The sequence below is a fragment of the Notamacropus eugenii genome, chromosome 4, assembly GCF_028372415.1.
Source record: "Notamacropus eugenii isolate mMacEug1 chromosome 4, mMacEug1.pri_v2, whole genome shotgun sequence".
NCBI lineage: Eukaryota > Metazoa > Chordata > Mammalia > Diprotodontia > Macropodidae > Notamacropus > Notamacropus eugenii.
Window position 1 is genome coordinate 190,394,244 of NC_092875.1, and position 26,066 is coordinate 190,420,309.

General features: G+C 39.8%; 1 protein-coding gene across 4 annotated transcripts in view; it reads right to left on the minus strand.

Annotated features, from left to right (window-relative positions):
• Nucleotides 1-21,625: 21,625 nt before the first annotated feature.
• The window catches only part of KIF13A (kinesin family member 13A), a 257,778-nt gene continuing 253,337 nt past the window's right edge, over nucleotides 21,626-26,066 (minus strand). For all 4 annotated transcript variants that reach the window (XM_072603931.1, XM_072603929.1, XM_072603930.1 and 1 more), the window contains one exon: nucleotides 21,626-23,272. In XM_072603931.1, coding sequence (XP_072460032.1) covers nucleotides 22,983-23,272 — 290 coding nt within the window. In that variant the 3' untranslated portion in view covers nucleotides 21,626-22,982. The remainder of the gene's footprint in view (nucleotides 23,273-26,066) is intronic.

The window sequence follows — 26,066 nt, forward strand, 5'->3', positions numbered from 1 at the left end:
CTGTGACCCTGGGCAAGTCATTTACTCTTTGGTTTTTGCCTCAGTTTTCTTAACTGTAAAATGGGAATAATAACACCACTTACCTCACAGCAATGTTGTGAGGATCAAATGAGAGAATATGTGTAAAGTGCTTATGATATATAGAAGGTGCTATGTAAATGTTTACTCCTTGCACTTTCCCACCCCATCTTTGTATCTCCAATATTTAGCACAGTGTCTGGCATATTGTAGGTGCTTAATAAATGCTTACTGACTAGTCTTCAGAGCAGTAAAATGTCCTGTATTTAGGCAGAATTAAGAATGGAATGGAAGGATGTACTTGTGTTCCAGAAATCACTGAAATACCTGAAATCTTAGTGGTCAGAGACCAAGGAGAAAACTAAGGAATATGGTTCTAAGTTAAAGTAAAAAAATATTGATTAAAAACCTGATTCTTACATTTATTAGCCGTGTTGTCATGGGCAAATTACTGAACCTCCAAAGCCTCATTTTCCTCATCTCTAAAATAAGCAGCTTGAACTGTATGGACTGTATGGTCCCTAACATTTAGGGGTCTGTTGGAGCCAGCACATACAGTGCTACATTTTTACTGTAATCATTTACACCTCAGAAACCAGCAACCTGTTCATCAAGGTTTGATTTATAGCTTTGTTGATTCTCCAGAATTAAAGTGATAGAGAAAATGTTAAAAACAGCAGATCAAATTTAAGTCTGTTGTGTTTACACCTTCCCCACCCCACCCCCGACACCTCCAGAGTGTTAGTTGTTAAACATTTACCAACACACTTCTGCTCTCTGTGATCCAATGACCTCACAGGGCTGTTTTGGAAAAATTGTTTTATAAAAAAGCTCTATATGACTTTTTATTAATAGCATAATTGATATGACACAGCCCTTTGATGAACTAATTTTGCCTTCAAACCCACTTAACATGCTATAGGACTCTGACTTACTAGTAAGGTTCTAGGGTTAGATCAAGAATGAATGAATAATGAATGATTAAAGGAATCTTGATAGCTGAATGACAGAAAGCATATGAGGGCCTCTCCACAAAACACCTTCAAACAGACCTAGAAAATTTACCAGACTGAATCCTGTTGGGGAAATCCAGAAAATGCTACAGTGAATCATTTGCCTAACCCAGGTTGACATAGGGAAACAGAGATCTGCAGACACTAGGGACAGGGTGGTCTACTCCAGCACCCAGGAATAGGATGCAAGATGAGGTCCCAGATCAGATTAGGATACTCCAAGCCACAGGCAGCTAGGTGGTACCAATGAATAGAGAACCTGGGCTAGAGACACGAAGATCCGAGTTCAAATCTGATCTCAAACACTTACTAGTTGTGTGATTCCCAGCAAGTCACTTAACCCCCATTTGCCTGCGTTTCTCATCTGTAAAATAGGGACACACTGAAGAAGGAAATGATAAACGACTCCAGGAACTTTGCCAAGAAAATTCTATGGACAAAGTCTATCGAGTTACAGAGTCGGACATAACTGAAGTACTGCACAATAACCCATACAAGGGCATCAGAAAGGGAACAGGTGCCAGCTTTGACATCTTTCCCACAGTCTTTCTGTATATAAGCTCTCTCTTGTCTTCATGAAGGGGCTCATATTCAATCCAGCTGATTCTAACTGAGATTCAATCTGTTCTGTTTGTCAATAGAAGCATCACAAATGCTTAGGCTTCTTACGAGTCAACCCAATATGGTGAATCTTTAATAAACTTTGTTTAACTTTGGCTGAAAGAAGGTTGGAGTTGAATCCATTCCGGCAGGACCTGGGGTGTTGGTATTTTGGGGTCCCAAGCACCCCAAACCTCAACATTATAATTCTCTCGGGGTACATTAATAAAGGCATAGTGTTCCTCTAGGTTGTCCTAGACAAGTTAATTTCCAGAAGAGGCATCTAGAATGGTGAGGTGAATGGAGATCATGCTATAGGAAGATCATCTGAAAGAAATGGGAACATTGTGGGAAATACTAAATTTTGAGCCTTCTCCCCAGAGATCAAGTAGTAGTAGAGGGGAGAGTCTGCTTCGCAGGTATTGGCGGAAATGTTTGTACTGTGTTGTTACATCTTTGAAGCAGATGTTAAATGATTAAGTGAACCTTGAAGTTGATGTTAAATGATTAAGTGGTCATCATAAGCTTTCTATCCAAATGGGAACACAGACAATAAGGACTCAAGCTGATGGAATTAGAGAAAGAAACTCCCTAAGTCTTTCTGCACACCTTGGAACCCTGAGGGTCAGAAGCATTAGGCCTGGCCCTTCAAGAGTGGGCCCAGAGCATAAATACCACAGAAGGAAAAATGTACAAGCTTGAAGTAGCTGTGTGTTGTAGGAGAGAGATCACTAGACTTGGTTTCAGGAAGACTTGAAGTTAAATTCAGTGTGACCCTGAACAACTCAATTAACTCTTTGGGGTTTCAGTTTCTTAATCTGTAAAATAAGGATAAAAACACCACCCACTTTACAGGATCCAATAAGTTAATACTTTGTAAACCAAGCTGGAAAGCAATTTGTAAATTTAATGAGCTATTATTATGTTTATAAGTGCTATTTATGATTTCAGTGGGCTACCTGGGGACATAGTGGCTTCTTCTTCACCTGAGATTTGAAAAAAAAAAAAAAAAGCTAGATACCTCCAGTTAAATAGAGTAGCATGATGAGAGCATTCATTGACCTTTATTTATATATATATTTATTTATTTAACTTTTAACATTCATTTTCACAAAATTTTGGGTTCCAAATTTTCTCCCCTTTTGTCCCCTCCCCTCCCCCAAAACACCAAGCATTCTAATTACCCCTATCACCAATCTGCTCTCTCTTCTATCATCCCTCCCTGCCCTTGTCTCCATCTTCTCTTTTGTCCTGTAGGGCCACATAACTTTCTATACCCCTTTACCTGTATTTCTTATTTCCTAGTAGCAAGAACAGTACTCGACAGTTGTTTCTAAAACTTTGAGTTCCAACTTCTCTTCATCCCTCCCTCCCCACCCCTTCCCTTTGGAAGGCAAGCAATTCAATATAGGCCATATCTGTGTAGTTTTGCAAATGACTTCCATAATAGTTGTGTTGTATAGGACTAACTATATTTCCCTCCATCCTATCCTGTCCCTCATTACTTCTATTCTCTCTTTTGATCCTGTCCCTCCCCATGAGTGCTGACCTCAATTGCTCCCTCCTCCCCATGCCATCCCTTCCATCATCCCCCCCACCCTGCTTATCCCCTTATCCCCCACTTTCCTGTATTGTAAGATAGGTTTTCATACCTAAATGAGTGTGCATTTTATTCCTTCCTTTAGTCAAATGTGATGAGAGTAAACTTCATGTTTTTCTCTCACCTCCCCTCTTTTTCCCTCCACTAATAAGTCTTTTGCTTGCCTCTTTTATGAGATAATTTGCCCCATTCCATTTCTCCCTTTCTTCTCCCAATACATTTCTCTCTCACTGCTTGATTTCATTTTTTAAAGATATGATCCCATCCTCTTCAATTCACTCTGTGCACTCTGTCTCTATGTGTGTATGCGTGTGCATGTGCATGTGTGTGTGTGTAATCCCACCCAGTACCCAGATACTGAAAAGTTTCAAGAGTTACAAATATTGTCTTTCCATGTAGGAATGTAAACAGTTCAACTTGAGTAAGTCCCTTATGACTTCTCTTTGCTGTTTACCTTTTCATGCTTCTTTTCATTCCTGTGTTTGAAAGTCAAATTTTCTTCTCAGCTCTGGTCTTTTCATCAAGATTGCTTGAAAGTCCTCTATCTCACTGAAAGACCAATTTTTCCCCTGAAGTATTGTACTCAGTTTTGCTGGGTAGGTGATTCTTGGTTTTAGTCCTAGTTCCTTTGACTTCTGGAATACCCTATTCTATGCCCTTCGATCCCTTAATGTAGAAGCTGCTAGATCTTGTGTTATCCTGATTGTATTTCCACAATACTTGAATTGTTTCTTTCTAGCTGCTTGCAATATTTTCTCCTTGACCTGGGAACTCTGGAATTTGGCCACAATGTTCCTAGGAGTTTCTCTTTTTGGATCTCTTTCAGGTGGTGAGCTGTGGATTCCTTGAATACTTATTTTGCCCTCTGGTTCTAGAATCTCAGGGCAGTTTTCCTTGATAATTTCATGAAAGATGATGTCTGGGCTCTTTTTTTTGATCATGGCTTTCAGGTAGGCCCATAATTTTAAAATTGTCTCTTCTGGATCTATTTTCCAGGTCAGTTGTTTTTCCAATGAGATATTTCACATTATCTTCCATTTTTTCATTCTTTTGGTTTTGTTTTGTGATTTCTTGGTTTCTCATAAAGTCATTGGCCTCCATCTGTTCCATTCTAATTTTGAAAGAACTATTTTCTTCAGTGAGCTTTTGAATCTCCTTTGCCATTTGGCTAATCCTGCTTTTGAAAGCATTCTTCTCCTCATTGGCTTTTTGAACCTCTTTTGCCAATTGAGTTAGCCTATTTTTCAAGGTGTTATTTTCTTCAGCATATTTTTGGGTCTCCTTTAGCAGGGTGTTTACTTGTTTTTCATGCTTTAGTTGCATGTCTCTCATTTCTCTTCCCAGTTTTTCCTCCACCTCTCTAACTTGATTTTCAAAATCCTTTTTGAGCTCTTCCATGGCCTGAGCCCATTGAGTGGGCTGGGATACAGAAGCCTTGACTTCTGTGTCTTTCCCTGATGGTAAGCATTGTTCTTCCTCATCAGAAAGGAAGGGAGGAAATACCTGTTCACCAAGAAAGTAACCTTCTATAGTCTTATTTTTTTTCCCTTTTCTGGTCATTTTCCCAGCCAGTGACTTGACTTCTGAATATTCTCTTCACACCCACTTGGCCTCCAGATCCACCCAACCAGCGCTTGGGGTCTGAGATTCAAATGCTGCTTCCCAGCCTCAGGGCTTTTGGCAGGGGCGGGGCTGCTATTCAGTGTGAGATTAAGGTCAGGTGCTCAGGTGGGGGCAGGGCCGCCTCACGGGCTCAGTTACCTCAGGGGGTTTATGCAGAGACCTTCAACAATGGATCTGAGCTCCTGCTTGCTTGGGGAGCCCTGGTCTGCTCCCGCCTCCACTGCTGCCTCCCGAGGACGCCTGCATTATGGGGGCACCCCACTCCCCTCTCGGCAAGCCGAGAAGACCCTCTCACCAACCTTTGGGGCCCATGGGTGGAGGGACCCATGTGGCTGCTGGAGATTCTGTCCCTGAAGCCTGCTTGGATCTGCTCCTCTTGGTGCGTTGCGGCCAAGGCAGGGCTGGGCTCTGGGTCTGGGGCGTGATGGATCTTTTGCGAGAGGTTTGCAGGGCTCTCTGGAACAGAAATCTCATCTGCTCGGTTGTTCTGTGGCTTCTGCTGCTCCAGAATTTGTTGGGAGTTCTTTTTTTACATATATTTTATGGTCTGTGGGTTTGGAGCTAGCGTATGCGTGTCTTTCTACTCCGCCATCTTGGCTCCGCCCCCATTCATTGACTTTTAAGGCAGAGGATCTAGACTCACATTTGCCACTTATCATAAGAGCAAATCACGTCTCTGGGCTTCAGTTTTCTCATCTGTAAAATGTGGGGGTTGAACTAGATGACCTCTAAGCTCCCTTCTAGTTATTTTAAAAATAGGTTTCTATTGATGTCTTTTGCTTTTTACATCATCATAGTTATCTTTAGTATCTCTCATCCCCTCCCAGAGATCCATCCTATATATAACAAATTGTTTTTTTAAAGAAGGAAAAAAAATCAACACAATTGAGGAATACATCGAAAAAATCTGAAAATATATGCAATGTGTAGACTTCCTGTAGAACTTATATACTTCTCATCTCTACAAAAGTGTCAGTTAGGAGGTGTCCTCTCATATCTTTTCATTCAGGTCATGCTTGAGCTTTATAATTTTGTTAAATTAACTTTTGATTTTTTTGATGTATGGTTGTTCTTTGCATTTAAATTATTGTAGTTACCATATATATTGTTTTCTTGGCTCTGCTTACTTTACTCTGCATCAGTTCATGTACTTCCTGTGCTCTGTATTCATCACATACATCATTTCTTACCTTACAGTAGTAATATTCCATTACAGTTATGTCCCACAATTTAATTAGTCATTCCCCAATAGGCATTACTGTATTTCCAATTCTTTGCTATCACATAAAGTGCTGCTATAAGTATTTTGGTGTATATGGGGACTTCCTTCTTATCAATGGCTTCCTTAGGGTATAAGTCTAGTAAGGAAGTCATTGGTTCAAAGGGTATGGAGATTTTAACCCATAATTTTCAAAATTTCAAAAGGCTTTCCAAAATGGTTGTATTGGGTGTTAAGGGAGGACTAGCACCTCTTGTGTAAGGCTTGCCTAAATCTTTTCAGGGCTGCTCACCCACCTTTGGTGTCTAACCAGTCACCCAACTCTCCCCTGTGGCTCCAAGAAGCTGCAGTATATGCAGTGACCACCCTCTGGTAAAACCATCTCAGCGAATGGGCTAAACCAGGTTGAGGGTAATCAACAGGCCTCAAACCCACTGGTGAGAAAGGGGGATGTCTACACCAAACATGTGAAAACTCTCCCCACCTCAGCATATTGGGCAGATGAGAACAATTTGTTCCAATAGCCATGCAGGTGTCTGAAGCAGGTGCTATGGAATGTTTAGAGCCTAGTTAGACATCAAAGATGCCAAGGTCATCCACTGCATCCTGGGCCATCACCAACTGTCCTGATTTTTGTCTTGCCACTGGACTTCATTGACTCTGGAAGACAGAGAGGATGATGATTTTGTGCAGCTCTACCTGACTTAAATCCAATTCACACACAAGTGAAGGCATCCCTCTGTGATGTCATTGGTCCTCTTAAAAAATAAGGACAAACAACCATTTCACAGCTCCAACAAAAGTGTGTTAGTATGCCTATCATTCCATGACCCTGCCAACATTAAGTGTTGTCCTTTTATGCCATCCTTCTAAAGTGCAGTGTGAGGTGAAACCTCGGTCATTTTGATTTGCATTTCTCATATTATCAGTGACTTGGATTATTCTCTAAGGTGGTTGTGAATATTTTGGAATTATAACTATTTGTTCATATCCTTTGACCACATATCAACTGGGAAATGACTATTAGTCTTTTTTTTATCTTATCTGTATTTATTGGATACTAAACTTTTGTCAGATAAATTTAATACAGATTTTTTTTCTTGTTTGACCACTTCTCTTCTTTATCCTAAATGCATTAATTTTGTCTGTACAAAAGACTTTCAGTTTCATGTCATCAAAGAGAACTATTTTATCTTTTGTAATTGCCTCTACCTTGTTTGGCTAAGAACATATCTCCTAGCTGTGAGAAGTTTATAATCTGCTTCTCTTCTCATTTTTTTTTCTAATACTATGACCTTAAATATTAATATTAAGATCATGTATCCATTTAGATTGTATTGTTTAAAATGTTAATCTAAGCCTAACTTTCACCCCACTGCTTTACAGTTTTCCCTGCAGTTTTTATCAAATAAGGAGTTTTTCTCTTAGTTAATTTATGTTTTCCATTCCATCAAACATTCCAACTCTAATCAATAGACCTGTGATTCTTGATCAGTCAGTGTTAGTGTCCAACTGGATGACTGGTGAGATTCTATGACTTTGAGGGCCAGCACACCACCTTAAGAGAGAATGTCAGGGACCCAGACTCCTCTAGGAAGACTTAGAGTTAGAGCTATGAAAAGAACCCTTGGGGGTCCTAGGCCTATACTTCTGGGGCATTAGTTTGGGACTAAGACATTCTCACCATTATTGGGAGGATGTCAAATTGTACCATGACCATATGGCTTCTTCTTTCCCCCAGTCTCAGCTGTTGGATGGTCCTGAGTGGATGCAGGTGTCCTTTGGCAGACTTTCATACCAGTTGCTCTATCAGTAGCCAACTTTAAATGTCCCTGACACTTCTTTGCAGAAGTTAGTATTTAAGTTTATATAGTTAGGTGTAACTTAAGTGCACATTTTTTTCTCTTTTGTCTATCTTCTTTTCCTTTACTTTTCTGGTACTGACATTGAGTAGCTGCTATGTGGCACAGGATCAATTTCAGATCTGAAGTTCTTTGTCTATCGTTTAGTATCATGGTAAGATCAGAGGGATATTTCACATGCTGTTATCTACTGCATGTTACTTTCTCCCCTATTTTGTGCTAGCCTGACAATGGTGTTACAAGCCAAACTCATCACTCAAGGCATTTTCATCATGAGTAGTCTCATTTTGCCTATCACATTTTTTCATATCAAGTCATAAATATTTTTCCACTCTAAACCATTGTAATGTTTCCTTGAAACATAAAACACTTCATATTCCCTAGCACCAAAGAGCAAAGGAGCATCTAAGAATGAGGTTCTTAATCTTTTTGTGTCCTGGACGCTTCTGGCTGATTGGTCAAGCCTATAGACCCCTTCTCAGAATAATGTTTTTAAAAATATAAAGTAAAATAAATATAGTTACAAAGGAAACCAATTATATTGAAATGCAGTTATCAAAATATTTCTTTTAAGCCAAGGCCCCAGTTCTGTTCTTACCATGTGCTTTAAAGTGTTTGCAGATGCTTCAAGAGGTAATAGCACTGAACAAATAGGTGTATATTCTTTGTAGATAGGCTATGACACCATGACAGTGTTTTTTCTTGATCTTTGCTAAGAGTTGGTATTTTTTTTTTTATTTAACTTTTAACATTTATTTTCACAACATTTTGGGTTACAAATTTTCTCCCCTTTCATCCCCTCCCCCCCCCAAACCCAAGCATTCTAATTGCCCCTGTGACCAATCTGCTCTCTCTTCTATCCTCCCTCCCTGCCCTTCTCTCCGTCTTCTCTTTTGTCCTGTAGGGCCAGATAGCTTTCTTGACCCCTTAACCTGTATTTCTTATTTCCCAGTGGTAAGAACATTACATTTGATCCTAACACTTTGAGTTCCAACTTCTTCAGCTCCCTCCCTCTCCACCCCTTCCCTTTGGAAGACAAGCAATTCAATATAGGCCAAATCTGTGTAGTTTTGCAAAAGATTTCCATACTAGTTGTGTTGTATGGGACTAATTATATTTCCCTCCATCCTATCCTGACCCCCATTACTTCTATTCTCTTAAGATCCTTTCCCTCCCCATGAGTGTCGACCTCGAATTGCATTCTCCTCCCCATGCCCTCCCCTCCATCCTCCCCCCCACCCTGCTTGTGCCCCTGTCCCCCACTCTCCTGTATTATGAGATAGGTTTTCCTATCAAAATGAGTGTGCATTTTATTCTTTCCTTTAGTGGAATGTGATGAGAGTAGACCTCATGTTTTTCTCTTGCCTCCCCTCTTTATCCCTCCACTAATAAGTCTTTTGCTTGCCTCTTTTATGAGAGATAATTTGCCCCATTCAACTTCTCCCTTTCTCCTCCCAATATTTCTCTCTCACTGCTTGATTTCATTTTTTTTTAAGATATGATCCCATCCTCTTCAATTCACTCTGTGCACTCTGTCTCTATGTATGTGTGCGTGTGTGCATGTGTGTGTGTGTGTACTCCCACCCAGTACCCAGATACTGAAATGTTTCAAGAGTTACAAATATTGTCTTTCCATGTAGGAATGTAAACAGTTCAACTTTAGTAAGTCCCTTATGACTTCTCTTTGCTGTTCACCTTTTCATGGTTCTCTTCATTCTTGTGTTAGAAAGTCAAATTTTCTTTCCAGCTCTGGTCTTTTCATCAAGAAAATTTGAAAATCCTCTATTTCATTGAAAGACCATTTTTTCTCCTGAAGTATTATACTCAGTTTTGCTGGGTAGGTGATTCTTGGTTTTAGTCCTAGTTCCTTTGACTTCTGGAATATCCTATTCCATTCCCTTCGATCCCTTAATGTAGAGGGTGCTAGATCTTGTGTTATCCTGATTGTATTTCCACAATACTTGAATTGTTGCTTTCTAGCTGCTTGCAATATTTTCTCTTTCACCTGGGAGTTCTGGAATTTGGCCACAATGTTCCTAGGAGTTTCTCTTTTTGGATCTCTTTCATGCGGTGTTCTGCGGATTCCTTGAATATTTATTTTGCCCTCTGGTTCTAGAATCTCAGGGCAGTTTTCCTTGATAATTTCATGGAAGATGATGTCTAGGCTCTTCTCTTGATCATGGTTTTCAGGTAGTCCCAGAATTTTTACATTGTCTCTCCTGAATCTATTTTCCAGGTCAGTTGTTTTTCCAATAAGGTATTTCACATTATCTTCCATTTTTCCAATCTTCTTGCTATGTTCTGTGATATCTGTCTTTCTCATAAAGTCCTTAGCGTCCATCTGTGCCATTCTAGTTTTGAAAGAACTATTTTCTTCAGTGAGCTTTTGAATCTCCTTTTCCATTTGGCTAATTCTGCTTTTGAAAGCATTCTTCTCCTCATTGGCTTTTTGAACCTCTTTTGCCAATTGAGTTAGGCTAGTTTCCAAGGTGTTAATTTCTTCAACATTTTTTTGGTTCTCCTTTAGCAGGGAGCTGATCTGCTTTTCATGCTTCTCTTTCATCCCTCTCATTTCTCTTCCCAGTTTTTCCTCCACCTCTCTAACTTGATTTTCAAAATTCTTTTTGAGCTCTTCCATGGCCTGAGCCCATTGGGTGGGCTGGGACACAGAAGCCTTGATTTCTGTGTCTTTGCCTGATGGTAAGCATTGTTCTTCCTCATCAGAAAGGAAGGGAGGAAATGTCTGTTCTCCCAGAAAGTAACCTTCAATAGTTTTATTTCTTTTCCCTTTTCTGGGCATTCTCCCCAGCCAGTGACTTGACCTCTGGATATTCTCCTCACACCCACCTTGCCTCCTGGTCCTCCCAGCCAGCGTTTGGGGACTGAGATTCAAATGCTGCTTCCTGCCTTAGGGCTTTTGGCGGGGGCAGGGCTGCTATTCAGTGTGAGAATTAAGTTCAGATGGTCAGGTCGGGGCAGGGCCGCCTCTCAGGCTCAGTTCCCTCAGGGGGTTTATGCACAGGCCTTCCACAATGGATCCAGGCTTCCGCCCGCTTGGGGAGCCCCTGTCTGCAGCCGCCTCTCAGCTTCTATCTCCCGGGGGGGGGGGGCGGCCCGAGCCATGGGGGCACCCCACTCCCCTCTCGACCCGCCAAAGAGACTCTCTCACCGACCCTCGTCACCTGTGGGTGGGGGGGCTTGTGCCTCCACTGGAGATCCCATCCCTAAAGCCTGCTCAGATCTATACCTCTCGGAGCCGCGGCTGCCGCAGGTCCGGGCTGGGCTCCACGTCTGCAGCGCGATGGACCTTTTGCGAGAGGTTTGCAGGTCCCTCTGTGGGTGGAGGGACCCTTGTGGCCGCAGGATATCTCGTCCCCGTAGCCTGTTCGGATCTTTTCCTCACAGTGTCGCAGCCGCTGCAGGGCTGCACTCAGCTCCCAGTCCCGGCGCCCAGTCCACAGCGCGAAGGACCCCCCGCGAGAGGTTTGCAGGTCTCTCCGGAACAGAAATCTCCTTCGCTCCAATATTCCGTGGCGTCTGGGTGCAGAATTCACCGTGGGTTGGTCCCCTCTAGCCGTTCTGTGGGTTGTGGGTTCGGAGCTATGTGTATGTGCATCTTTCTACTCCGCCATCTTAAGAGTTGGTATTTTGAAGTGACTTTTCTGTGTAAAGATGGGATACTATACCATCAGAATCAGACTCAATAGATGTGTTGGTTCATTTTGCTGAAAAACTCCATCTCTCCTTTTATTCTTTGTTTCAAGAAATGGTTCCATGAAGGTGAGGGGGTAGGAGAAGGGTAATCGGAAATGAGAGTGACACCAAATGGTGTTGTTGTTGTTTTAATTTAAGATTTTGCCACTAAACTCCCTGTAACTCTAAGGACATAATAATTCAGCTTTGCATTAATGACTTGTGCTAGGTGAGAGCTACTTTTTTGGATGATTGCAAATTCATGAATCTAGATTCTTTCAAAGGTGAGGAGGCAAAGAATCCTGAACTGACTCATGATTCTGAAAGCAGCAGCATCTGGGATTGGTAATGGGCACACTAATATAACTTCATTTACCAAGGCTTTGTGAAAGAAGCTGCCAACTGAAGAGATTATTGATTTTTACAATAGTCCAGCTAGTCTTGAACATATGATTCAACAGGGTGTCAGGCACAATTATGAAATCATCAAAATGGATAGCACAGCATGTAACACAAAGGAAAGGAAAGGGAAGAAAGAGGAGACATACATGTAGCATATAGAGAGCCAGCCTCAAAGCCAGGAAAGCCTTTGTCTAAGTCCCACTTCAGACACATACTGGTATGTGGCCCAGCTGGGCCAGTCGCTTAGCCTTTCAATGCTCTAGATGGTTCAACGAGACCAGAAATTACAGAGGTATTGACCTGCATTGGTAGAGATCTTCTTCACCCATAAGTTCCTTATGTGGATGAAACCACAGGCTCAGTGCCCATCTCTGTCCTGATCTAATGGGGACAAAGAAGGGATCGCTACACCCTAAGCAGGTTCCAGTGCACTCTCTTATTAAATGAGGGCAAGTTTGTACTCAACACATCATTCCAAGTTCAGACTCTATTTAGAGACAAATATTTTGGCGCACTTTTCTTCTTTTTCTAAGATGCCTGCTCACACCTTGGTGATAACACTGCCTTTGGAATCATACCTTGGCTTTCAGAACTTGACTTACCAGTAAGCTGATTGTACAAAGGCAAGTCAATTGAATGACCTTCGGAGTGGCTTTTATCTTTTATTTTTCCAAAGTGGATAAGGGATATTTAGATCCCATGGTGGTCTACAAAGCCTTGTGCAAATAGAAACTAATTAACCCTTCAAATTGTCCTGTGATTCACGGGGTAGATAACTGTTCTCTCTGGCGAAATGGCTGTTTTTCTTTTGTTCTTGAGGAGGGCCATGACACGGGGAAGGTGATGTCATACTATACAAGTGAACTGAATCTGAGTGAGGCAGAGCTGTGCAGAGTCACCAGCCTTACTCTCTCTTGGTCTAGTGGCAAGATACATATTAGGATCACTGGAGATGGCCCCTTTTGGGGAATTAACAAAAGACTAAATATGAAAATGTCAAAACCAGGAGTTAGAAATGAGTCAAGAATTTTTTACTGTCAAATATGTTTTTATATAGCTTTCTTCCTAGTTCAGAGAAAATTAGACACTATACCAGCTTAGAAATAGCCTTCTCTAGGAACTGGCCCACGAACAAAAAGAGGTAACAAGAAATAGGGGAATTGCATTGTACTATCTGGAAAGAACACTACCTCTGGAGGATGTGGGTTCGAGTTCAAATCCCACCTTTCATTCTCTGTGAGTTAGCCTTAATCTCCCTGGACCTCAGTCTCTTCATCTGGAAATAGGGATTTTAGGCTAGATGGTGCCTGAAGTCCCTTCCAGCTCTGGGCCTATCATCTCTTCTACTTGTTTGCTTGCTTGTGAATTGATGAACTATGTATGCCTTGGGGGGTCTGGTTATCTATGAAGTTCAGGTACTTTCTGACTTGGGAAGTACCATATTAAAAACATCTCACACCCACAAATACTTGCACTGGACTGAATTTCTCCTGGAAATAAGTGTTCTTCAGACTTCCATGTTAACCTTCATCATGGTCTAAGAACTATGACAAGAGAGCTGAGTAGACATATTCCTGACCACATCATACAAGTTCATCAACAGAAAGAGGGCAACACATACTATTTCTATTATCCTATATATTTCTCTATGGGTGAAATTTAAATAAAATGAGGAATAGCAACCTTAATGAAAAAGTATTGTAAAAGAGCCTAATAAAATATGGTGTGTGTGTGTGTGTGTGCATGTGTGTGTGTGTGTGTGTGTGTGTGTGTGTGTGTGTGTAAGGTAATGGTGACACTCTTGACAGGCAGGCAGATACCCCATCCCTTTCTGAAGATGGGATGAAGAACAGGGATTTTCAAGCAGATTAAATGTATGAGTTACTATCTCCTCTCTTCCTGAAAGCTATGCCTGTCTTAACGCAGCCGAAGATGACATGAGCTTTTTTAGTTGCAATAATGTCCCTTTGTCTCCTATTGAACTCATCAGTCATGGAATTCCCTAGATCTTTTTTTTTCTTTTTAAAATTTAAACTGGACTTGCAATGTCATTGGTATAGGGAGTTCCCATTAAGGAGTGTCCTGTATCAATGCAGGCTGACAGCTGCTCAGTAATGTGTCATTTTAGAGAATTACTGAGATACTTAGAGGTTAAGGGTCTCACTTTAAGGTCACATCCCTAGATCTTTTTTGGACCACTGTTTAACCAGTCATTCCCTGTTCTATACTTGTGAAGTTAATTTTTTTTAAACCCATGTATGAGATTTATAGCTATTAAAATACACCTCATTTGATTCTGCCCAATATTTAGGGATGTTAAGATCTCTTTAGATCCCACCTCTACCATCCATTATTATGTTAGCTTATCCCTCCCATATTCATGTCTTCTGCAAATCTGATAAACATAACATCTCTGTTTTCATCCAAATCACTGACAAATGCTAAATAGCACAGAGTCAAGACTGATTCCTGGGGCATTCCACTGTAATGAAGTTTTTCCTTCATCCATCACTCCTTTTGGCTGTGATGCCTAGAATAAGGGCAAATACTTTAAAAAAAAATTAAATCAAACAATAATAACTGAATGTGTACAGGAGCTGTTCAAAGTCTTTGTGTAAGATAATACTGGGTCATACCCTAAGTACTTTGTCTAAAAGGGAGAAACTATCTCAGGATTGGAGAGAAAAAGAATCTGGGAGTTTGCATTAGATTGAAGCAAGCATGGAGCAAAGGGAGGGATGTTAGAGGATAGAGATACTTTTTGCCTCTATAGGAGTCATGGAGAAGAGAATCCAGGTTAATGGAAGTTTCAAGAGAAGATCAGATTCTTTCCCAGCTTCCCTTCCTGATGCCATTTTATCCACAGGCATATGTAATTTGGTCTTTACAAAATGTTTCCAGTAAAGCAAATTTTGCCCCAATCAGAAAGAAGGCAGAGCTTATCCAGAAACAGACATCAAAGAAAGTGTAGCTATTGGGAATTTTTCCTATTTGAGGGGTCCCAGCAATTCGGACTGAACTTAAAAACTTTTCATCTAAAATAAACTCCTAGTATATTTGTTAGATGCAGAAGAAACTGAGCCTTAAGTGGCCTCCATACTTCTAGTACTGCCTCTGCTAAGAATGGTCATTTAAAGAGAGGCTTTCCATATTGTTGGTGGAGATTAGTGATTAAGCTGTGGCCATTCAGCAAGTGGGCAGCTAGGCCACACAGTGGATAGAGCACTGGGCCTGGAGTCAGAGAGACTCATCTTCTCTAATTCAAATCTGGCCTCAGATACTGACTAGCTGTGTAAGCCTGGGCAAGTTGCTTAACCCTGTTTGACTCAGTTCCCTCATCTATACAATGAGCTGGAAAAGGAAATAGCAAACCACTCCAGTATCTCTGCTGAAAAAAAAAACAACCCTAACCCAAATGGAATAAGGAAGAATCAGACACAACTGAAAAACAACTCAACAACAAAATTCAGCAAGTAGATATTGAAGTGGATATGCTTAGGGATCTTTAAGAAATGTGCCTTGAAGAGAAATGTGGTAAATTGTTGTTAGGATGAATTGGAATAATTTTGGGGGGGGGGTGGTGGTGAGAGATGACAGTAATCTCCAGACCCACCATGTGTGTTGGCCTTGAACCTTCCAGTCTTGGATTTGAGGCATCCTCCAATTTGTACTAAGGAATTTCCTCAGAAATCAGTTTACTTTCAAACCAGGAGAAAAGGATTGAATTATTTTTTTTAAATTCTGAACTTTAACACTAAATAAAATAGGTGTTTCCATACTTACAGTAAAAGAGAAGAGGATTGTATATAAAACTGAATCTCTATTCTGACCAGTTCCTTTTTTAACTCTATTGTGTGTTTTCTTTCCCACTTTGGCAGCTCTCTGGTGCCTTTCACAAAACTAGAAATCCTCATTTCCCTATTTTAGTGAGTGCTGGGGGTGGAAGCTCAATTCCATGTGGACAGTCTCGGGCGGGTAAAGGTGGGAACTTCTAAATCTTAGAGTTCTCATGAGGCCCCCCAGAAAACAGCAGGGAATCGAGGAGTGAGACCGAGCAATCTCGTGTATTTCCGCCTCTTCCCGTGAGAAACGTGATGGGAGAGAGCTCTCCCCGCCCTCAAGATTGGCCCGGGTCTGGGCACACCTATTGTTATCTAACAGGCACGGTATTCAGGTGCAAACTACGCGGCCGGAGAGCTTAAGTAGGGTCAGGAAAGCCTGAAGGCGCTCTTAGCTCGGGAGGGGCCCTGACAGGACAGAAGGCTCCGTTTTTCCTCTCTTCGCTCTCCCCTCCCCCTCTCTCCCCACTTACACTTCTGCTTCCAATCTCTTACCATAAGATCTTTGCCTCCTTGGGAGATTTCTCTCTCCCTCCTAAGGAAGAGCTCCCCCTGCACATGTAACCAGGACCCTGAATAAAGCCTAACCCTTGTTTGACTCCAGAAAGTCTCTTCTCTCATACGTTTATCCGGTTTGGCCAACCGAAGACCTGGGACAGGTAAGGTAAGACTTGGGTAGCCCTCAGGCCTCTAGGCCTGGCAAGTGAGGATAGGATACTAATGATTCAATGTGATATGACTTTAAGATCATATCATAAATTATATGGGATCCTAAGCAATATCATATCAAGATGCCAACATTCAGGTTGAGTTTAGGTATAATAATTTTGGACCATGACCATTTAAGAACTCTAGTAAGGAGCATCCACAAGGACTGAAGGGTGGGAAAAATATCCAAAGCCATTTAAATGTCAGCCAGTAGTTGTGATACGATAAGTTAAACTACTCCAATATCTTTGCCAAGAAAACCCCAAATGGGGTCATGAAGAGTCGGATAGGGATGTTCTTGAAGCATTCTCTTCAAAATGTATTAAAAGTCATGCTCTTCCTCCATTTCCTTCGACCTTTACCTCTTTGATTTTAGATTCAAGGGCTGCTCTGTGATGTACCCACTCATTGACTTACCTTCTGCATTAAGGATCTCTGATCATTTTTGTGAGGGCTACTTTTCATTCTCCCAGGTTGTGCCATCTGTGAATTCCCTGAAAGCAGTTAGTAAGTAAAGAGAGTATTATTGCACTTTATCTAGCTTTACTTTCAGGAGGCTAATCTTAACCTTTATGCTGTTATTTTGTTGGCATAGAAATTGATACTATTCTAGAATACTTTTTCCTTTCCATTCAGTTAATATGTTGATACCAATTTAGGTTTTTTCTCTTACTGTTTTCTTCTCTTCTATTTCTTCCATTTTTAATTCCTTAATTTGCCTGTTCCTTTTTAGAAGTTATACTTATTTTTTTTGAACATCAAGAACCTATACTTTTTTCTTCTTATTTCCCCAAATAATTACATGTATGTCACAACTAGAGATCTAACTTTTACTACTCTTTTTACTAAAGCTTTTTGGTAAAACATTTACTTTTACTTGCACAGCAAGAAACAATAATAGCCAAAATTGCTGATAATTCTTCTGTTTGCTCTTTTATCTGCAAGGCTTTCAATTTAGGTAGGGGTTTCTATCTGTAATAAATTAAAGTGTTTACATTTCTTTAAGTAGGATGAATTTCCTTTCACCTTATAATAAGGAGGAGGGGGGAGTAGGGAACAAATACTTATTAAGGGCCTATTATGTGCCAAGCACTTTGCAAATATTATATATATATATTATTTGGTCTTCACTACAACCCTGGGAGATAGGTGCTATTATTATCATTCCCATTTTACAACTGAGGTCATGAAACAGAGAGATTAAGTGACTTGTTCAGGTCTTGCTCTTCAGGGTCTGAGGTCATATTTGAACTCAGGTCTTCCTGTTTCTAGGCCACGTGCTCTATCCATTGTGTCACCTAGTATATACCTGTATACTAAGGAGGTAGCATCATTCAATGTTCACAGTTCTAATATAATGCATACCTAGTTTGAAAAAAAAAGTTGAATAGAAGTTCAAATGGAAGGATAATTACATTTTAAATAATTTGTCTCTGCTGGGTATACTGGTGCAATTTGAGTTTTAGCTATATCACATAAATCAATGTTTTCAAGTTACCACCAACTACAATTTGCCGGTTTTTCTTTGGATGGTGAACTTTCTTTGAAACCTACAGATACAAATGAAGTTACTAAAAAGTGTAGGGTCCTAGGCTTGATTCAATTCAGTCAGCTTCAAATGAACTTTATTACGCTTCTAGCATGTGTTAGAGAATATGGAGTAGTTAAGATAAAATACCACGTCTTCCCTGATGTAGTTTAGAGTCTATACCTTTATTTTGCCACAGCAACTCAAGTCCTAACTCCAGCTAGACTTCTAAAAAATGTATTATCACTTATTTCAAGGGGATAAAAGAATTTATTACCAGGCTTAGAAAAAAAACCAACTGAAAATGCAAGATCAGAGATAGGTCTTCAGATATAAAGGATTCTCTCCATTTGAAATAAAACTGTTCTCAGCAAATGCCTTGCTTGCCTAGGCTTGAATTTTAGCTTTGATTATGAAAATCAGGCTTTTTTTTTTCTATGACAGAATGCTTACTATTAAAAGATATGGAGAAAGCAACACTATTTGATTAAGATTCTCTCTGGTCTTCTTGGTATTCTATAAACTACAAAAAGTTATTTAGTTTTTATCCTGGCAAAGATTTTGAAAATTCAAGTTAAAAAATAACTTGTAAATAATAATGAAAAGTTAAGATGTACATATAAAAAATTAAATATTTTAATTTAAAATATTTAGATATTATGGAAACAGCCAAGTGGTTTTGTGCTACCAGTTAGTTCCTCTTATTGGCTCTAGCCTTATCTTCTGTTACTTTGGGCCATCATTATTCTGCTAAACAGCCTGTCAATGTCTTCATGAATAGGGTCCCCAAAGGACTTTCAGAGACATTTTGGCACCATGTAAACCTATTATAAATTTTAAGATGGCAGTGGCTGCTGAGCCATTTCAGATTCCAGAGTGAGTATCCAACGTAAGATTGCTCTTTCTATTTTTATGGTCAGATCTATTTGTAGGGGGTATACATGCAAAATTACCTTCCAAAAGAAAAAAGAATTACTTAAAAACCAAACCAAACCAATTAACCATCCAGGAATACAAGACAATACTACTTACTATAAGACTTAAAAGAAGCCAAGAATTTTGATCACAAGTTCAACGGACATATTCTATAACAGGGAACAATCACCACCAAGTGGAGCTGAATCTACTCCTCCACCTAACTTTTTGAGCAACGGAAACAGTGTAGGAATAGACCAAGTATACACTTTAGGAATTTCTTCCTGCTTTTTTCTGCTTTCTTTCTGAAAGCTTCCTAGGGACAGAGTCTATGTGGTGCTATACACACACACTATATATATGACATGTATGGCTTGTTGCCTCCCCCTTTAGATGGTGAGCTCCTTTAGGGCAGGGACTGTCTTTTGCCTCCTGAATGCCCAGTGCTTAGCACAGTGACTGGCACATAGTATGCCCTTAATAAGTGTTTACTGACTGATTAATAACTATGTGTTCCCTTCCCCACATTCCTTCTCCACATTCTATATTTCACTTTAACTACCACTAGCACAAATCTATTATATCCATGTGTAATCCCTGAGATCTTGTGGCAGATCCTCTCTTCTACTAGAACATGAGAGAAACTAAGTTCAAGTGTTTATTTCAGACATGCTTTAAAAAAATACTAGTAGGGCAGATCCAACATCACTTGGGAAAAACCTGAGAATTAATGTTACTTTAGCAGTGAAATCCAGAGTTGATTCCAGAAAGCTTTTCCACATCTGTTACCAGTAGTGTGCCTTTCTTTTCCCTTCTTTTTTCAGCTATCCAGGACAGGAAGAAAAGAGGAAGTTTTCTTATTCAAGCACATCTTCTCTGCTGGTTGTGCAAGTTTGGGGGCATTGCATAGCCATCACCATTTAATATTTGAAGATAAGAGAAAGCTTCTTTGGATGTAGCACTTAGTGCAATATCTGGGACATAATAGGTACTCAATAAATGTATATTGATTGGCATGGTTTTAAAACTTAGAGTCATTTTCTCATCTATTTGATATGGAATATGTTTGTATATGTATGTATTCATATCTATATGTGTACATTTCTATCATCTCGTCTTCCTTCCTTTCCTTCTTCCCTCCTTCCCTCCCTCCCTTCCTTCCTTCCTTCCTTCCTTCCTTCCTTCCTTCCTTCCTTCCTTCCTTCCTTCCTTCCTTCCTCCCTCCCTCCATCCCTTCTTTCCTTCCTTCCTTCCTTCTTTCCTCTCTTTCTGCTGTCTATAACCTATGAAATTGATGGAAAGGCAGTGAGTCATTATGGATAGAGAGCTGACTTCCATAAGTCCAGTCACTGAAGCATTTAGGCTATGTGGCCCTGGGCAAATTGCTTAACCATTCAGTTCCCTACTCTTAAGACCTTAAGTTGCAGAGAAGGAATCAAATGCATTGGTAAAGAGGCTTTCCTTATCTAGAAATGGTCTCTGCTAAAGCAATCACTAAAGCAAAGTCCATTTTGTGTATGTGTATGTACATATACATATACACACATGCATATATATACAATATATATCTGTAAAAATTATCATATACTGGTGCTATAGAAGGCCAAGATTCTAGATCACAGCTCACATTTTCTGAGGAGTTTACAATATTCTTTTCTTACAATACCCCTTCATGAGGTAGGAATTATGTACTATTACCATCCCCTTTTATAGATAAGGAACCTGAAGTCGATAGGTAAAGTGTCATGCTAGTGGTCACATTGTTCTGAAGAATGAGAGTCAGATTTTGAAATCTTTGCACTGTACTGTATTCCCCTTCATCACCATTATAATAGTGCATGGACCAGGGCAACTGAAAACAAATGCAAAGCATGAGAGATGTGGTTTGGAAATAAATGATTGAACACATCAGCACCATTCTATTTATAAATCAAGTACAGAAAGAAACGTGTGGTTTACTCACTACCATTTCAAGTGATAATATCAATGGTTTTCAATATGGTAAATCTCAAACAAGCTTAGGTTAAGGACAAACTGTCTGATTTGTTTTGTACTGAAGTAGTGCCCACGTTGACATAATTTATTTATTTGATTACTGGACCCTTTGATTGTTTTGAATCTTACAGCATCCATGTATGCTCATCTAAATTTTCTCTACACAATTTTTCCTGGAGTTCTTTCCCAGACATTTCCAAATAGGAAATGAAAGTGCAATTCTCTGTGACTTTGGAAAGATGGATTATTATGAGCTGCTGAAAACATTTTCAAATGCAATTCCATAATAAAATGTTCTTCAGATGAAAATTTTGGAAGAAAAAATGATTATCCATTCCGTTTCACACATGGAAAAGGTAAAATGTTGCTTGCTTTTCAAATTTCAGTAGCATACACATATCTGATCAGATTGCCATCAGTTCCTATAACTAGTTGGTAAAGCCCTTTCTCCCTTAAGGAATCCAATAACCTCTTCAAAGGGTCTGGAGCACCAGTGGAAGGTAGAAACAATAACATAGAAAAGAAATGTAACAGGGGAGAATGCTTATCAAGAGCATTAAACCACAATCTGTCCTTATACCATACTTTTGGTGTTATTAAAAACAAACAATTATCTTTGTAAAATCTGAATTATATTCTGTATTCTAAAACACAAAAAAATCTGTATGAATTAAATACAGTATGACTGAAATAGGATATAAATTACAATTCTTTACAGCAAATAGTGAAACACTATCATCAGATTACTATACACAAAATCATACGAAGAACAGCAGCTTTTCAGTAAGGTCCCAGGTATCTCACTCATTTACTGATGCTACAGACTAAAGGGAAAAAAGGTACCACAGACTGTACACATCTCTCTCTCTTTAGAAACAAGACATTTCTAGCTGCCCATCCGGAACATTTTTACAAATAACTACAGCACAGATATACAAAGCAATTTTTAAAAATACACACACATGCGCACACGCACATCCGCACATCCACAGAATCTTTTCATGTTTCCCAAAGTAGGAGACATTTATAAATGCAGTCACTAAGGGCAGCATCATCTGGGTTTGAGCAGATAACTTGTGCCATCCCCAGTGCAACGTGTGCAGCCTCAAGCTTCTGCTGCTTGCTCACCCTGTCTCTTCCTCATTTCCCAGAGTCACTTAAAAACAATAACAACAAAATCCCACAAACAAATCCCACCTCAAACAAAACAAAAAACCCTAGGCCCAGGTGGTGTGTCCTTGCTTTCCCCTTACAGTAATACTGCTCTCTGTATTCAAACTGCTGGACTGGAACAAGTGCCTGTGGAATACAAAACTCACAGCCTCAGTCATTGTCAGCGTAAGCAATACAATTGCAGGTCAGCACAGTGGCAGGCCACTTGGAAGACAAAAAAAAAAAAGATTTTCAGTGTGCTTATTTAACAGAGGACAGGTAAGGCAGCATGGTGCCCAGTGACCAAGAGAATCATGGCACCAAACTTGCAGTTAAATGTATATTTACAGAAAAAATAAGACAGGACAGCAAATGTCTAATACAAGTTCTTTGGTTATAAAGAACAGCATTCTGTAACCTTTTCCACGAAGAGGGACTTGCATCCTCCTTGTTCTGCAATAAAATATCTGTTTGTTTAAAATAAGATTTTCCCCCAACTTGCTTTGTAACAAAGAGTCCAGTACCTTTCAGTTATCTACAAATCATCTTTATCTATTTTAGTGTGCAGCCATGCCTGCCTCCAGACAGACAAACTATAGATACACATATTCATATATATATATAATATATATATATTATTTATAAAAAAAAAATTAGAGAATTAAGTCCGTGGTTCTAAAGAGCACACATCCAGTAAGGACTGATTAAAAATATACAAGAATAAAGTTTTTTAAAATTTATAAAGGTTCCTACAGAGTGGTGGGGGGAATGGGGAGAGTTGTGTCATAAGTGCAAATATCAAAACATACTGCTGCTTAGTTAATCCAGGACTTTCTGTTCTCCTGCTTCCTGGAAAAAGTAGAGGCTGCTGCATCGCCTGAGTGACAAAGTGCTGCTTCTCCTGCTTTGGAAGAAGAGGGAGATGGTACTGGGCCCATGACACTTTTCCTCTTCTCAAGACTGGAGGCTGCCTGAGGTCGAGAAGCATTGCTGCATTTCTTTGTGGGAGCTGGTGCTTTCAGAAGGCGCCCAGGGCGAACAAAGATGCCATGCTGTGGTTTGCACCGGAAGTACTCCTTTCCTTTCACTGTCCCATCATGCTTCCCTTTAATGTAAAAACAAGGATGCTGTTAGTCTACATTCTTTCCTTCCTACCTCTACCATCCCTGCTCTAGGAAGTCACACTTTAAACTCAGCATTCATAGTTATTCATAGTACTGATGCCAGTAGTCTTTTCTTCTCCTAAAAAGGCTTGAAAACCTGAGATCCATTATAGGAAATGAACCAAGAATGTACAGCATATTGGAGGAAAAGCAAACCAAGGTGTAACAGGAAAAAGGTAAAAAAAGAAAAAGAGTAAAAGCATCACCCTAAATAAAGGAGATGAATATATCTTGGAAATTAAGGTTAAAAAGAAAAAAAAGTATTCCTCTGTCCTAACCACTAAAGCACATAGACTGTGAGAATATCATTTCAGCGTTGTAACCAAAAATTTCAAATTCCCTGTGCTTCCCATTGTATATCCATTAGGTGCTGATCAGTTAAAACTAAAGGTATAATTAGGTTATTTGCTGTGGTTGAAAGAGTGAGTATGGAACCAAGATGATGAGGTTCCTGTCCCAGTTCCAAGGTGAAGAACAAAGAGATTCTGATCTGAAGGAAAAGGTATATGGTAATGAAGTGATGGTCATGGAGAACTGGTGACAGCTTGGAGGGCAGTACCATGTTTGAATATGTCAGAAAGATTAATGAGAGATGAGGGCAAAGCAAGGCTGAAGTCTTTGAAACAGATGACCTGAGGGGCTTAGTTGACTGCAAACCTAATATAAGTCCCCAGGGATATGGCAGCCATAAGAAGTAATGTGATTTTAAGTTGTATTGATATAAGTTTAATATGCAAAACAAGGGAGGTAACCATCTCACTACAGTCTGTATTCATTAGACCACATCTCAGGAGGGAATAGGACAGTGAAAGAACTAGAAACCATGTTACATGAGTATCAATAGAAAGAGCTGGGGATATGTAGACTGGAGAAAACTTGGGGGAAAGGATAGCCATTTTTACACATCTGAAGAGTTGCCAGTGTATTTCTGTGCGTGCAGGTGTGTATTTTAACTATTTGCTAATCATTACATTTGATGGTGGTTTTTTCCCTCTCAGCCTTTATGTTTCTGCAACCAGCAGAGTAGAGGAACTCCTTGAAGTGGATATTCTCTTTCCTCAGCTTTCATGAACATATTCTCTGCTTGTCCCCATCCCCCACATCTGTCTTACTGCTCCTTAGTTTCATTTGCTGGATCATCCATCTTCCCCTAAACCACTCCTCTTCCAAATGTCTTTATTTCTGCTGGTATCATCATTCTTTAAGTCACCCAGATTCAGATCTAGAGAGTTATCTTTGATTCTCATTTCTCCCTCACCTCTCAGACATAGTTAACTGCCAGGATGCCTTTATTCTACCTCCACATTTCTTTCATTTGTTCCCTTCTCTTTACTTGCAAGGTTACCATCCTGGTTTGGGCCCTTATTACAGGTCACCTGGGGACCACTGTATCTGATGGCTCCTCAGTGGTTGTACCTCTATTCTCCCCAATCCATCCTCCAACTGGCTAACAAAACAATCTTCTTAAAGAACAGGTTTGACCATATCATTCTTCTTCTAATCAAGAAACATCAGTGGCTCTTCTATTGCCCCAGGTTAAAACATAAACTCAGCTGATAACTGCTTTGCACTAGCCTACCTTTCCATATTTTTTCACATTACTAATCTACACACACACACAGATACACACACACGCACACACATACATACACACACACTTCCAGCAAGCCTGGCATGTTAACTGTTCCCTACACAACATTCTATCTTCTCTTTTGTGCCTTTTCACAGGCTCATCTCACTTGCCTGGAATGTTCTTTAACATCAGGGTTTCTTGTTCAGTTTTTGTCTTTGTATCCCTTAATAAATGTTTGTGGTGCTTTATAAGTATCTGTTGAATTAAAGAGGCATTAAAATGATTCTGTTTGGCCCCAGAAAGGAGTAATATTAATGGGTCAAAATTATAGGAGGACAGATTTTTGGCAAACTGTCGACCACTGAATAAGTATATAGATAATACAAAAAGAAATCAACTGTTTCAACAAAAATCATCAATTTTGTCTGTGCTCCCAATGTGTTAGACAACAATAGCTTCCAATGGAACTAAAAATGAAGAACTCCTAACTATTTGATATCTAGCATGAGACAATGATTTTCTCTTTCTCCAGTGACATTAAAATAGAGACTGAATGATCCCTTTTGGGGAACACTGAAGATATCTAAGCCAAGATGGTAGGATCACAGATCTTTAGAGCTGGAAGAAACCTTAGACATCATCTAAACTATTCATCTTACAGAAGAGCAATTGAGGCCCAGACAGATTAAATGATTTGCCCAAGGTTACAAGGATATCAAATGGCAGAGCCAGAATTTAACTCAGACCCTCTGACAACAAATACAGAATTCTTTCCACTGCATTATACAGATGTTTCACTTCAGGTAGGATTGTAGACTAAATAACTCTAAGATCCTTTTGAACACTATGATTCCTTGTTTCTATGAATTTTAAGTTTATAAGAAAGGTAGTAAGAGTGATTGCACTTCTAGTTTCAGGTAGAAAGGAAAGAAACCTATTCTTTCTTGTCTTATTACAAGGCCTCATTATTTTGGAATCCTACACCTAAGGCTTGCCTCATTTATTCAACAAACATGTATTGGCTGTCTAGTATGCTCAGGAAATAAGAAAGAATTAAGACATAATCCCTATTCTCAAGGGTTTACAGCCTTGTATGTGTAAACAAGAAAGAAGAAACCAGAAATTCCCATCAATTGCTTTTTTGGTAAAGACACTGAATAAGC